This window comes from Aedes albopictus, chromosome 1 (assembly GCF_035046485.1).
Source record: "Aedes albopictus strain Foshan chromosome 1, AalbF5, whole genome shotgun sequence".
Taxonomy (NCBI): Eukaryota; Metazoa; Arthropoda; class Insecta; order Diptera; family Culicidae; genus Aedes; species Aedes albopictus.
In genome coordinates this window covers 230,009,953-230,023,611 of record NC_085136.1, presented here as the reverse complement: position 1 = coordinate 230,023,611, position 13,659 = coordinate 230,009,953, and the positions used below count along the sequence as shown (strand labels likewise).

Sequence of the window (13,659 nt, the reverse complement as noted above, 5' to 3'; positions counted from 1 at the left end):
TTATACTCTTTTTCTTACGTTTGAGCCATTCACTTTTCCGAAACATTATTTTTCCGTGCATTTTTAATTATTTATTCAGTTTTAGATTTTTTTCGTGCTTTGTTTTGTTGATCTTTGTGACTTTTATGATGCAAAGGAAAGGAAAGAAAAAAGTGAATAAGTTGAAACATCAATTTAAAGTCAATAAAATGTTTAAATAAGTAGTAAACCAGATGTCTTAAGAATCACATATCCAAGAGATATGACGGGCTAGGTATGTAGAGTGCGATGAGAGGAATACGATTGACGAACTTTATCTTTGACGTAGAGCCATCTTTAACATATGGACTGGACTGAATACTGAAAGAAATTGTAATAAAGGTTCGTCTGTGGGTTCGCTTCTTAACCTAACTTATACTTGAATCGAACTTGACAGTTTTCTAATGAGTTGTTAAATACATACGTGTATTTCAAACTTTAGTCAAACTGGAGCCTCAATATTGCAATAACGGTTAAGCACGCTGTAATGATACTTAAGTACCTCGTCACCCACTTCATGCAACTACATTAGTGGTCTAATAATGCTTAGCGCGCTCGGCATAGTTCCATCATGCCGCTCAAAGTGTTGCCACAAATAATGCTTAGTTTGCGAAACCCGGTTATCTGGCTGGTGGGGCATGGGAGCCTAAGCTTCAACTGTTAATGCATTCAGAGACTACTCAGACCTCGACTCAGACTTAGACGTGGGCGATCCAATATATGAAGGGTTATCCAAAACGCTCTGGAGAATTCCCAAAGCGCATTTTCATAATGCTAGTAAGCCTAAGATGCCATTAACAGGAGGAAAATGACAAGATGTTATAAATAATGTTATGTTATATTTTACATGGTAATGTAATGTAACCCAATACAACATAACAAAAGAGAACCATTCCAAAGCCATTTAATTAAATGTATAACCAGTGGTGAAACTACAATTAAAAACAATATATTTACGGTACATTTTGTTGTTTGAAATCATACGTGTACCATACAATGTACGGTTTATTAAAACCCACGTATCAGTATTTATAACAATTCATTTACAATATAATGTATGGTTTTGCAAAAAAATATATATGGAGAAAAATATTTTTTTATATTGTTACGATACTTAACAACCCGTATAGTATATTGTAAAAATCTTATTTACAATTAACTGTATGGTGTTCTACATTACATTTTATTGTTTTTGTATTTTTATTTTTACAGTGGTTTCTATTGTAAAAATATGGTTTTAAATAGTACTGTTACAATACAACGTTCGGTATTTCTACTGTATTTTTTATTCGGGTTGTACCTCCGAGGGGCCTCCACATCCGCTCTGGCCCCGGGCCCCCACAATTCTTAATCCGGGCCTGCTTGTTGTTATGATTCCCTGGCCTCGGCTCGGAGTATTGTTACTCCAAATCTCCTGGGGCAGATGGGATTTATCCTATTTTGCTTCAGAAGGGATTTTATTATTTCAAACATGTTTTAAAAAGATACTTGTTTGCAGTTTTGCTACAGGATATATTCCCAAATCTTGGCGGGATATTACTGTGAAGTTTAAGTGGGTCGTGCGTCGTATGAAGAAGCAAACAATTTTAGACCTATCAGTTTGACCTCTTTTCTTCTGAAATGCTTAGAACGCATTGTGGATCATTACATCCGTGATGTTCATCTGGCCAACGTGCCTTCTCATGTGAACCAACATGCTTACCACTGTGTACACTGTGACTCATTTACACAAGGTTGTTTACGATATCGAGAAGGCATTCGCTCAAAAGCAATCCTGCTTGGGTGTTTTCTTAGATATCGAGGATGCCTTTGACAATGTGCCTTTCGATGCCATATTGGTTGGAAGCCGCACGGAGTCATGGTGTTTCCAATTGGATTCATCAAATGCTCAAAAACCGATATCTCTTCTCGACATTGCGTCTAGCAGGGCTTAGGAAATTGAGTGTTTGTGGATGTCCCCAAGGGGGAGTCTTGTCACCGCTTTTGTGGACTCTCGTAGCAGATACGCTATTGAGGCAACTCAATAATAGCGGTTTTTCTACTTATGGTATTGCCGACGACTACCTAACATTGTTAGTTGGTATGTGTATCACCACCCTTTTCGACCTGATGCAAAACGCCCTTCAGTTAGTTGAGGGTCGGTGTCGCCAATATGGCCTTTCGGTTAATCCGAGTAAAACATCTATTGTTATTTTTACGGAAAGGCGAAACCGTAATGGCGTTCGACCTCTGTGTTTCTTTGATTCTGAAATCGATGTGACTGAACAGGTAAAGTACGTTGGAGCCATTCTTGATTCCAAGCTTTCCTGGACACCTCACATTGAGTTCAGAATCAAGAAAGCTTGCATGGCCTTCGGGCGTTCTTGGGAGCGTTCTCTTCTACTCCCACGGCAGCGCTCGAAGTTCTTTTTGACGTTGCTCCACTGCACATTCATCTCAACCAAGAAACTCTTTCTTGCACTTACTGTATACGGGTACTCGGTCTACAAGAGGAAACTCCTGTGAACCGCACATCAACGCACACCTCGTTGTTTTCACTTTTGATGAATTGGGACAAAATTGCCCTTGCTCCAAGTGATCTCACAATTGCTTGTAATTTCCCATATAGGACACTTTCCACGACATTCCCTTCCTGGGAAGAGTGGACATCTGGATATCTGGAAAGAAGTATTTCAGACGGCATCGTATGCTACACTGATGGTTTCCTTCTCGAAGGTCGAGCAGGTGCTGCTGTTTATTCTCGTGAACTAAGGCTGTATCAGTCTTACTCATTTGGTAGACACTGCACCGTTTTTCAGGCCGAAATCTTTGCTCTTATGTGCGGAGTGCAATCGACACTTCAGCAGCACGTAATGGGCAAAGTAATATACATACTTCTGTTCAGATAGCCAGGCTGCTATTAAAGCACTTGCTTCGGCCAACTCTAGGTCGGAGGTAGTTTCCGTTTGTCGAACTCAAATCGAGGAGCTGAATTCAGCAAACACTTTTCACCTTGTATCTGTACCTGGCCATTCTTCCATCGCTGGAATTGAAATGGCTGATGAGTTAGCTCGTACTAGAGCATCACATGACTTCATTGGCCCTGAGCCAGCTATTCCGATATCGAAGTGTTGGGTAAAGCTTCAGATTCACACCTGGGCTGTCACTCAACACAGACAATACTGGAATAGTTTGGAGTCATGTCGTCAAACCAAATTGTATTGTACTGAGCCATCTTCAAGGGTGGCGAAGTATCTTACAAATCTGTCAAAGCAGTATTGCAGCATTCTGGTCAAAGCATTGACTGGCCACTGCCGACTCAGCTATCACATGGCGAATATTCAGCAAGCTGATTCATTTGCATGTGATAGCTGTGAATCCGATTAAGGAACTTCGTATCATTTGATATGTAACTGTCCAGTTTTTGCACAAATGCGTTTCCGAGTATTCGGTAAACACCTATTAAGTGAAACTGATATTCTGTTATTATTAACCTGCTGCTGTAAAAAGCTATAGGCTCTCTCTCGCTTTAAACGTTATTACAGTGCGCCTTTCAGGGCGCTGTTTGAACCCATTGTGGTACGCTTATGCGTTAGTACCCTCTTCCAGGGTATTTTTTCCTATTTCCCTACCTGTCCTTATCCCCATCCTGATCCTTATTTCCTTCCTTTTCCCTCAGGTAGATGATGAAATAGGCTATTATTATGGCGATGACACAAATGTCCCAAATGGAGGATAACGTGCCCCTGGAGCTGACCTTCTGATATCTGATACCTGATATCTAGAGACACGTAAGGTGGTATTTTTTTTAATCATAAATTAAGATCGGAACGTTTCGGATTGTTTTAGTGCACGTGAATATTAGTATGGGACAAACATCAAATTCTCGCTCCAGTCGACTTTTTTGATTCCATTTAGGTCCCATATGAACTGTGCAAAATTTCAGCGCAGTCGGTGAAACTATAATTTAGCGCAAGCGGTTCAAAGTTTTCATAGGATTTACTATGGGAAAAGTTACACTTTCAAACAAAAAATCCCAGAGGTCACCCCTTGTCTCCTTAATTCAAATCGATCAATGCTTCTTGTAGAAAAATCATTTATGAAACTTTCCTTCGAAAAGTTATTGATTTATTACCGATTAGTGATCCAACGACCGGTTTTTTGTTTTGTTTTATTAGCAGCACTGTAGCTGCTGCCTTGGTTGCTGCTGTTTCTGGGGTGGTGATGCCTCCCGCCACCCCATGCGACAACGGCAACAGCAGTGCTGCTGATAAAACAAAATAAAAAGCCGTTCGTTGGATCACTAATCGGTAATAAATCAATAACTTTTTCCTCAAGCATCCAATTATTTTGCGGTCTTCGAAGGAAAGTTTCATAAATGATTTTTCTACAAGAAGCATTGATCGATTTGAATTAAGGAGACAAGGGGTGACCTCTGGGATTTTTTGTTTGAAAGTGTAACTTTTCCCATAGTAAATCCTATGAAAACTTTGAACCGCTTGCGCTAAATTATAGTTTCACCGATTGCTCTGAAATTTTGTACAGTTCATATGGGACCTAAATGGGATCTAAAAAGTCGACTGGAGCGAGGATTCATTTTTTCCATACAAGCGTGTCCCACAATAGTGAATATACTGTAATTTTACAAGATTAAAGCTGGGTTTATTAGTTTTTAACTTATATTTACATTATCAACGATAGACTATTTGCTTGCATGCTCTCATCTAATTATTCATTATCTCTAACCCTATGTACGCATGCAAAATTTCTGCTAGTGATCGAGTTCCCCTATTTTCACTTTCCGGTTATGCGAAAATTAAATGCTCATCCCTTCGTCTGTGTCATTTAACTATCTTCCAGGAAACATAGGTGATTGCACAATTATTGTCAAAGATCGTGAGTGTCAAACACCGAAGGAACATCTAGTTGTGCATTTAGCATGTCAAGTAACTATTCGGCGTTGCACCTGATTGAAATTGATACTGACAAGGGTGATTCTCTTCTAGTTAATTTAGTTCCGGCATCCACGGGCGTCGTGTAATTGTTCTTTTCTAATCCTCTTGTTAGACGCATGCATTCCGAAGCTCACGGTCACCGAAACGGGGGAATCTTACACTACCTAAGTTATTATCTAATCTATCACAGCAGTGAAGTAGTTTGAAATTGATTGCTTTTTGTTTCATCCCTATCTCCTCGTCTATTTGTTGATGATCATCCATCCGGTGGGGATGCACATGGGAATACTTGGCACTAGAAACATTATTTTACTAGCATTATCGCGTCAAAGTTAAATACCTAAGGTTTTCCTTATGCACTAAAAGTTGTTGCTTTTTATTGCCTTTGTTGGATTGTATTACTTGTGACTTGGCAATTAGTTCTACTCAGAACTAGTACGGTTTCTTCCCGTTGCTTGACTGTTGATAGGTTTTGTCTATCTTTGCTAATAATTAGCAAATCTTTGGGCGATAGAAATGTACGTGTTTGCCATTCAGAGTTTTATTTTTTTGACATTTCCAATAGGAAGAGCATGTATGTATTAAGGTGGCTTCAAAATCAAAGTAAAAAAGTAATTCTTTGCGATCATTATTTTTTTGTAACGGTTTTCCTCCCTCCAATTTCCGCCTTTGTATACGTTTTTTTTGTTTTTTTTTTTTGTACCAAACCCATGGCCTAGACACAACCTCAAACTTCTAAGCCCCCTTAAGGTGTGGTGTGACGTACACCATGTTAAACCCCAAAGCATTGAGAGTTATTGAAATAAAAAAGGCCTTCAGAAAATCTAAAACATTGTTGAAGATAAGGTGTAAATAGTGGGTCGGTTTTAACGAGAATTACCTATATACAAGTTTCAAACACACGAGGTGACACTGCAAAAATCCAAAGCGGCCGTTATTGCATTTTTTATTCGTTGATAGACTTTCGAGCAAATCTTCGAAGAGAAAAAATAAATAGTCACATGTCAGTTTGCATGGCAGTTAGCAGCTGAACGAACCATGTATCCATTGCACCAACCAAGAGCGTGCGTTCAATGTTGTTTTCGATAGCAGTGACAGAACCCAATCTATGGGAAAAGCGGTGGGAGAATATTTTGGTGGGACAAAATTTTCCGCGCGTAAATCTATTACGGGGCAAAATCCGCAATATTTGTTGGCAATCATAATGCATAGGGTAGAAGCTTCAGTTTTGGCCAGTCCGGAGTTTTGGCCATAGTGCGGTATTGAGCCTGTTGCGATCTAAATCGGTGTAAATTTATTTTTTACTAGTAGATCCTAATACAATATGATGATTACAACTGTGAAAACCACACATTTTGATTAAAAACTGGAAGAAAAAAATATATTTCCTTAAAAAATCTGCTCCCATATATCTATTTTGGCCAGGGTGCTTCTAATTTGGCCACTCCCATTAGAAATACACGTGATTGGCCAAAATAGAAACCAAACATAAGAATATGGCCAAAACTGCGGCAGAGCTTCTATTTTGGCCAGTGCCTTTTTTAATACAAAAATCAAGTATTGGCTTGATTTCTGCATTTTTCCTTCAAAATATAGGTTGAAACCTTCATTTTGACGCATTCGTTGTTTTCATAGGATTATTGGTTATTTTTATAAAAATGATTTCCCTTAGACTGGCCAAAACCGGTGCGCCCGCACCCTAGTTCTTCTATTTCTTCTAAAACATTTACCCATTTTTTGTTGAGTACGGGGACTTTCATACAAAACAATGCAATGTTTTGCTCGGAAATATATTAGTTTTGCTTCCAAATATGAAAATCTTCCTTTACCTAATCTCCCATTCAATCGCCAATTGTAGTGATCATTTGCAAGAATTCATGAAATTTCTAAATTAGTCACTGGGATATTTTTGCGCTGAACTCAAAGAATAATTATTTCTGTCTATTATTATACCACTCTTCCTACTGGTACAGAATCTATTTTATTGATGGATTTTAAAACCTATCTTCATATCAACCCAATAAATACTTTTCAATGCACGATAAACGTGCAAAGTTACTTACAGTTTAAAATTCCTATAATCGTCATCTACTTAAAGCTAATCACATAGGACAGTGAGGAGCTTAGATGTGTTCCATCGCGTAATTGCTAAAATCCCCCCACACTCGACATACTACATATTAACTTCCCACAATTTGAGATAGTTGTCAAGTATCTCTTCGAACCATTCTCGTTTTCGGGGCTCTTTGAATATCACGCTCAGCGATTTCAGGTCAAGCTGCAGTATGGCTTCGTTCTGCAGCAGTTCGCTCAGTATCCTCAACAGAGCGCCGTCCCCGTGCAGTTTCAGTAAGCTGCTGTACGTGAACACGTAGTACGACAGCCGCAGCTTCCGGGACGCCCATGCTTCCACCGTGGTGTTCCCACTGGCGCATCGGATCTTGCCCATATGCTCCACGTACCAAGGCGCAAAATGGTCATACAGATCCACCTTGGAAAGCGCCAAAACACCTCGAGATTTTAGCTTCTCTTTAATGTGCGCGTAATTGCGCTTGTTGAACACAAACACTTGATACAGCGAATTTCCTGTCACGTACGAATTGATATAGTGCGTTCCATACTTATTCATAAATTGCACGGCTGATGTCGTATCGCCAACCGTAACGGTTTGGATCTTCCGCTGTACGTCACTCTCCAGCACCTGGTTGGGTGGGATGGGCTTGGCGAACTTGGCGCTATCTCGAAACCGCGATACCCTCACCAGCACGTAGCAGTAGTCGTCTCGATCGAGGTATTTGCTTTGGATTCCTAGCTTTTTGGCAGCGATTTCCGTGTGCCAGCCCTCGGTGTAGGCCCTCCACGGGTTGTCTAGTCGTTCGATTTGAAAGTCTCGGAAGTATGCCTGAAATAGTTGGCGCTTGTTGTCGCAGAATTCCATGTGGAAGTCGCCATTGAAGACGCCCGGTTTCACTTCGTACTCTTCGGTTTTCACCTGGTTGAGGCCCTGCGAATGGGAGATATAGATATTGATATTATATAGGTGTGAGAATTGTTACGGGTATAAATATTTGTTACATTAATAAGACAAAATAATTGTTCAATGTGTTTAAAATTTGATATACGTGCGTTTTTTGTGTTACATGTTGAATTTTAACTTGTAAATATTCCCTTAGTATTAATTAACATTTATAGGGTTCTGGCAGAGTAGAGGCTCACGAAGTGCAATCCTACTTCGATTGCCAACATTCACGCCATTTTGGGCCGCGATTAAGTACTAGAGACGTAAACCTTTCTCTGACACAGACTTCAAGTCATAGAACTCTAGTGATGAAACCCAGAACGGGATGCCCCATTCGGATTAGTTTTCCTAGACAAAACCAAGCTATGAACACAGTTACAGCTACTGTGAACTAAAAGGCATACTGCCAAATAAAAAAAAAACGATTCCAGGATGACTGATGGACCCAAACCAATGCATGGAAACCTCGTCCGTCATCCTGTGATCGGAGGATGTTATCCATCTGGATAACAGGGCAAATTTATGTTATGTGTCGTGTTATGTCAATGTGGAATGCTTCTTGTTTGTGCATTTATAAGGTTCTATATGTTGTAATGTGTTAATCCTTTGTAGTAATTAATTTCTTTTATTTTTGTAACAGAATGACTACTATCTTTTTTAACTCTTAAGGCGAAACTGGAAGCATTTCCTCACTTTTTGGTTTTTGATTTTTTATTAAATAACGAAGCAATATTTTCAAAATCGGTTTTCGTGCACATGTAGAGTATGGATCATGGTATCTTCTGAATTTTTTTGTGGTGGAAAATGTTTTTCGTTTTTGCAGAAACCATTTTTGAACAAAATTTCACAAAAAAATGGTTTCTGCAAAAATGGAAAACATTTTCCACCTCAAAAATATTCAGAAGATACCTTGATCCATACTCTACATGTGCACGAAAACCGATTTTGAAAATATTGCTTCGTTTTTTAATAAAAAAATCAAAAACCAAAAAAAAAAATGAGAAAATGCTTCCAGTTTCGCCTTAAAGGATGTGGACAACCTTTTTTCATACTTTTACTCATACCTCTAGAAATAGTGAATGGATTTTCAAAATCAAAATGGTTTTATCAAAGGGATTAGTCGTACTATCATATGCGTATATGGAAGGTTTGTTATGATAGAACATTTCGGAGATATAGCTGCAAATGTAGTGTACACCTTTTGTTTTTCGCTCGATTCCGCGTAATTTTTCTATGTGAATGTGATATATTTTTATGAAAATTGCCCAAAACTCCTTGTTTGGGTTGGAGCTGTTAGAAAGAAATGATGTGTGTCCTATTACAGCTGTAACATATATCTCCAGGTTATCCAAAACATCCAGATGTTTTGAACTTAGTCTACTGAATACAACTAATTTTGTTTTCTTTTTAAATCACTTGAACTTTATACATTACATTCAAAGATATGTTTTGAAACATGAAATGATGGTGATGATGGGTGATGTTCTGGGCAACATAAAATGTTTTTCAGCTTTGATTGTAAGGTCTTTACTTGTAATAGGATAATAACTAAGGTATGCATGTCAGAACTAATTTCTTTAGATCCATACTTGTAAATTTGAGTATGCGAGATTGATTCCACAACAATGACGATTGCTTAGGCCATCCTAATCATTCTGGAATTAAGGTTTTTATATCTACACTCGTAACAATGCATCGGGTACATTTCAAATTTAGTATAGTTCGTTTTGGAAGTCATAGAAGATCAGTTGAATCATATGATATTTGTATATACATCTTAGGGGCATCCTGGATGATTCACTATTCTGAACTATTCGGAAGTTGAAATACATGGTTTCAATTCGGAATGATCTATCAATAGAGGTGCACAAAAAACAGAATTTACCCATTTGAGTCATACATGCAATACAAGCCATGGAAGAAAGTTTTCCAGCTATATCTCCGAAATGTTCTATCATAACATAGCCTCCATATATGCATATGATAACATAACTAATCCCCTTGATAAAGCCGTTTTGATTTTCAAAATCCACCACTAGGTCAAAAGGTATGAGTAAACTGCCGTGAATCGCAAGTCAGTCCCATCTGCATTTTGGGCAAAAATGAGTTAATGGCCGTTTTCGACCTTTCTTCGGATGATCTATCTGCTATGTGAATAAAAATATATAGTTTGTTCTGTAAAATTGAAAAACAACACCAAGTCAGATTGTCCCATAATGAAATGTAATCGCAAGTCAGTCCCATTACGAACTAGTGTACCCTCCAGTATAAAACCTAACACTGTTTTTGCCAGTTTTATATTTTTCACTGTTACGTTTTCATGTTTGAAGCAATGTGTGAAAGTTTCATGATGATCGCAGAAGTTTTCAATTTATGGCGATTTTATGAAGTTTCACATAGAAATCGAATTTGAAAACTTCAGAGTCCATTTTCTCAATGCCTACTTTTTACAGATGGGACTGACTTGCGATTCACGGCAGTAAAAGTATTAAAAAAATCTTGTCCACATCCTTTAAGGGCTAAAAGACTTAAGTTATACAGTCATTCCATAGAAAAACGATACACGGACAGAAAAGCGTTCACATTAAAGCCTAGTTTGGTGTTTGAAAGGAATCGCTCAAGAAACTTCTTGACCGATTCCTGGCAGAAACTTTCCACGGTGACTGCCATTTGAACTGTCATTTCTTCGCAACTGCGTACTGTGATCGAAGAAATACGGTTTCTTGGGCGATTCAGGCAAGGAATTTCCCATGCATCAAGATAGGCCGAAAAATTTCTTCTGAACTGCAAACAGCGCTTAAATCTAAATTAACTTTTGTTCAATTTACACATTGAAATTATTTTGCTGAAATTCTGTTTGATTTAACAATCCAGTGTTTTATGGCGACTCTTGTAGAAAATAACAGATTTCCACTTTGTTTCTTTGTCAATTTAACTGACGATTCGCTCGGCGTCGAAGAGGAATGTAAAAACCACAATATTTAACATGAAATCAAACAGAGTATTTTGATGCAGCAAATGTTTTACTGATGAATCCCTCGGTCCCTTCTGTCAAACCAAGCAGAATGTTTTGCAAAGCATTTACAACTTTGCAAATGCTGGAGAAGGGATTATTTCCATGTTATGCAAAGCCGTTGAAAATAAAAAGCATAATTGAAAATTACCTTCAATTAGTTCGGCATACAAGGTAAGGCATTTATGAAAAGTTGTTAATCAGGAAATTCCCTAATTTTTCTTTGGCCATTTTTTTTTCTTTTTTTATATAAATAATTATAAACCAGAGAAAAAAACTAGCATGCTGTTTTCCATTGAATATATTAATGAAAGTAAGAGAAAACTATTTTTGAAACTACCATAATATTGTAGATGTTAAAACTGACAACCCATGTCAAAAGCCTGAAACTCTTGTTATTTCAATAAGATTTCCGATTGAGGGACAACAATACAGGATTTTATAAACAATCGTACATTCTCATTGCGGCCAAAACAATGGCAAATCCCTTTTGACTTGACGTCAAATATTGTTAATTTAACCGTAGATTTTTCTGCGTGATAATGCAACTCCAATTGTAATGAAACTAGATGGGTTAGTAGTTTATCGAAAATAATTAGACCCATATTTTTTTTATTTCGTCATTAAGGTGACCAATTTTAAAATAGGGTGGTCCAAAAAGATTTTTCAAAACATTTTTTTAAATCATAACTTTTGAATCAGTTGATCGGTTTTAAATTTCTCTTTTTTGTTTGGAAGCTATTGAATTCTTGTTTTAAGAAAAAATACGTCGAAAGAGTCATTTTTTTGTTATCTGCCAGGAAGCACTCAAAAATTGAATACAATGCATAATTCTGGAGCTCGATTTGAATAGGTCGTATGTGCTTTTGTCGATATAAAATTCGATCAGTTTATTTTAGTCATTGTAGCAATATGGCATATATTTTGCAAACTTTTAATGATGGAACAGAAAGCCTGTTTTGTGAGGATTCTGCTGTATGTATAAACTTTGCTCAATTTCAACGGTTTTCGGTATAATAAGCGAATCTAACTGATCGAATTTTTAATCGACAAAAGCACATACGACCTATTCAAATCAAGCTCCAGAATTTTATGGGAGTTTACAAGATCAGACGATTTTAGAGTAGCTAGTACTGAAATACAGGGTGTTAGGTTCATAAGTGCAGACTTTTTAAAGGGTGATAGAGGACCTTAAATGGTGAAAAAATTGTTCTATGCATACAGTGGTACAAATTCGTTTAAACGCACATGCTTCTCAAAACATTCTCTTTATGTTGCTGCATATTAAAATTTATGATAATATCGCTCTAAGTATCACTAGTAATAGTACTTGTAGAAATGCATATTGATATGAAAATTGTGAAATAATTTGCCAATAACAATCATGGAAAAATCGAAAAAACTGCATTTAAACGAATTTTCCTCCAAAACTTAGGAAGTTATTCCCTAATAAAAATAAAACGAGTTGAAAAGAATTTTTCGTCACTCGTGCAGAAAGTATATTACGTGAGTGCCTATCAACCAACATATATACCAATAAAACACAGATGACCTTTAAGTAAAGTTTACCGTTCAAAAATCAAGTGCGTTTAAATGAATATTATTGCCTTAACTGGCTATAATTTTAAAATGGTCAAACTTATCGCAGTTTTTTTTACCCTTATTCGAAAGATAATTGAATTTTCTATCAAATGGCATCTTTGAATCCATTGGTTTAGTTAAATAACTAAGTTTTCTATAGCAAAGTAGCTTAAAAAAGTGCGTTTTAATTTGCTTTAGTCAATTATCTTTGAAAGATGCGTAATAAATTAAAATTCTTTTTTTGGCAAAATTGTGGCCCTTGTTTCACTCTACAATTCGTTCTTTGACACCCAACTTCTAGCTCTTATCGTTTTCTTGCAATTTGCGCAAAAAAAGTGCTTACCTTGACAGTTGCAAATTTATGATCTGAAATGTGCTGTTTAAATCGAAATTGCAAGAAAACGATAAGAGATAGAAGTTTGATGTCAAAGAACGAATTGTCGAATGAAACAGGGGCCACAACTTTGCCTAAGAAATAATTTCACATTATTACGCATTTTTCAAAAAGATAATTGGCAAAAACAAATTAAAATACTTTAAAGTTCAATAATCTTTCGAATAAGAGTCGAAAAACTGCGATAAGTTTGATTATTTTCAGGTTATAGTCAGTTAAGACACTAATAGTCGAAAACATGGAAAGTTCAATAACTACGTAACGGTTGAGGTTTGACCACATCGGCACCTACATTTCAAAAGGGCGTAACTGCATTTGAATGTAATACCTTCTTTCAAAGCTGTAGGTCGTACTGCCTCCCTTACACTCAAACCACCGTGGTTGTCGGAAAGAGGAGAGTTTTTCCCATCTGGTACTTGTTGTGAAATACATGGAAAGCATAATACATGATCCACAGCTTTAAAAGAAGGTGATGACTCGAAAAGCAGTTACGCCCTTTTGAAATGTTGGTGTCGATATGTGTAGAACATTATTTTTCAGCATTCATGGTCCTCTATTACTCTTTAAAAAGTTTGCTCTCAGGAACCTTACACCCTGTATATAACTCTCTATATTCAAAAAAACATGTCTCAAAAACTTAAAAAAACATACTTCTCTGATTATTTTTGATAAAATATAAAATCAGGGTACCCTTTTTCCC

General features: G+C 37.1%; 1 protein-coding gene across 1 annotated transcript in view; it reads right to left on the bottom strand.

The window, feature by feature from the left end:
* Positions 1 to 4,637: 4,637 nt before the first annotated feature.
* Positions 4,638 to 13,659, bottom strand: part of LOC109429711 (torso-like protein) — a 155,589-nt gene continuing 146,567 nt past the window's right edge. The window contains exon 4 of the mRNA XM_019705721.3: positions 4,638 to 7,956. Coding sequence (XP_019561266.1) covers positions 7,126 to 7,956 — 831 coding nt within the window. The 3' untranslated portion in view covers positions 4,638 to 7,125. The remainder of the gene's footprint in view (positions 7,957 to 13,659) is intronic.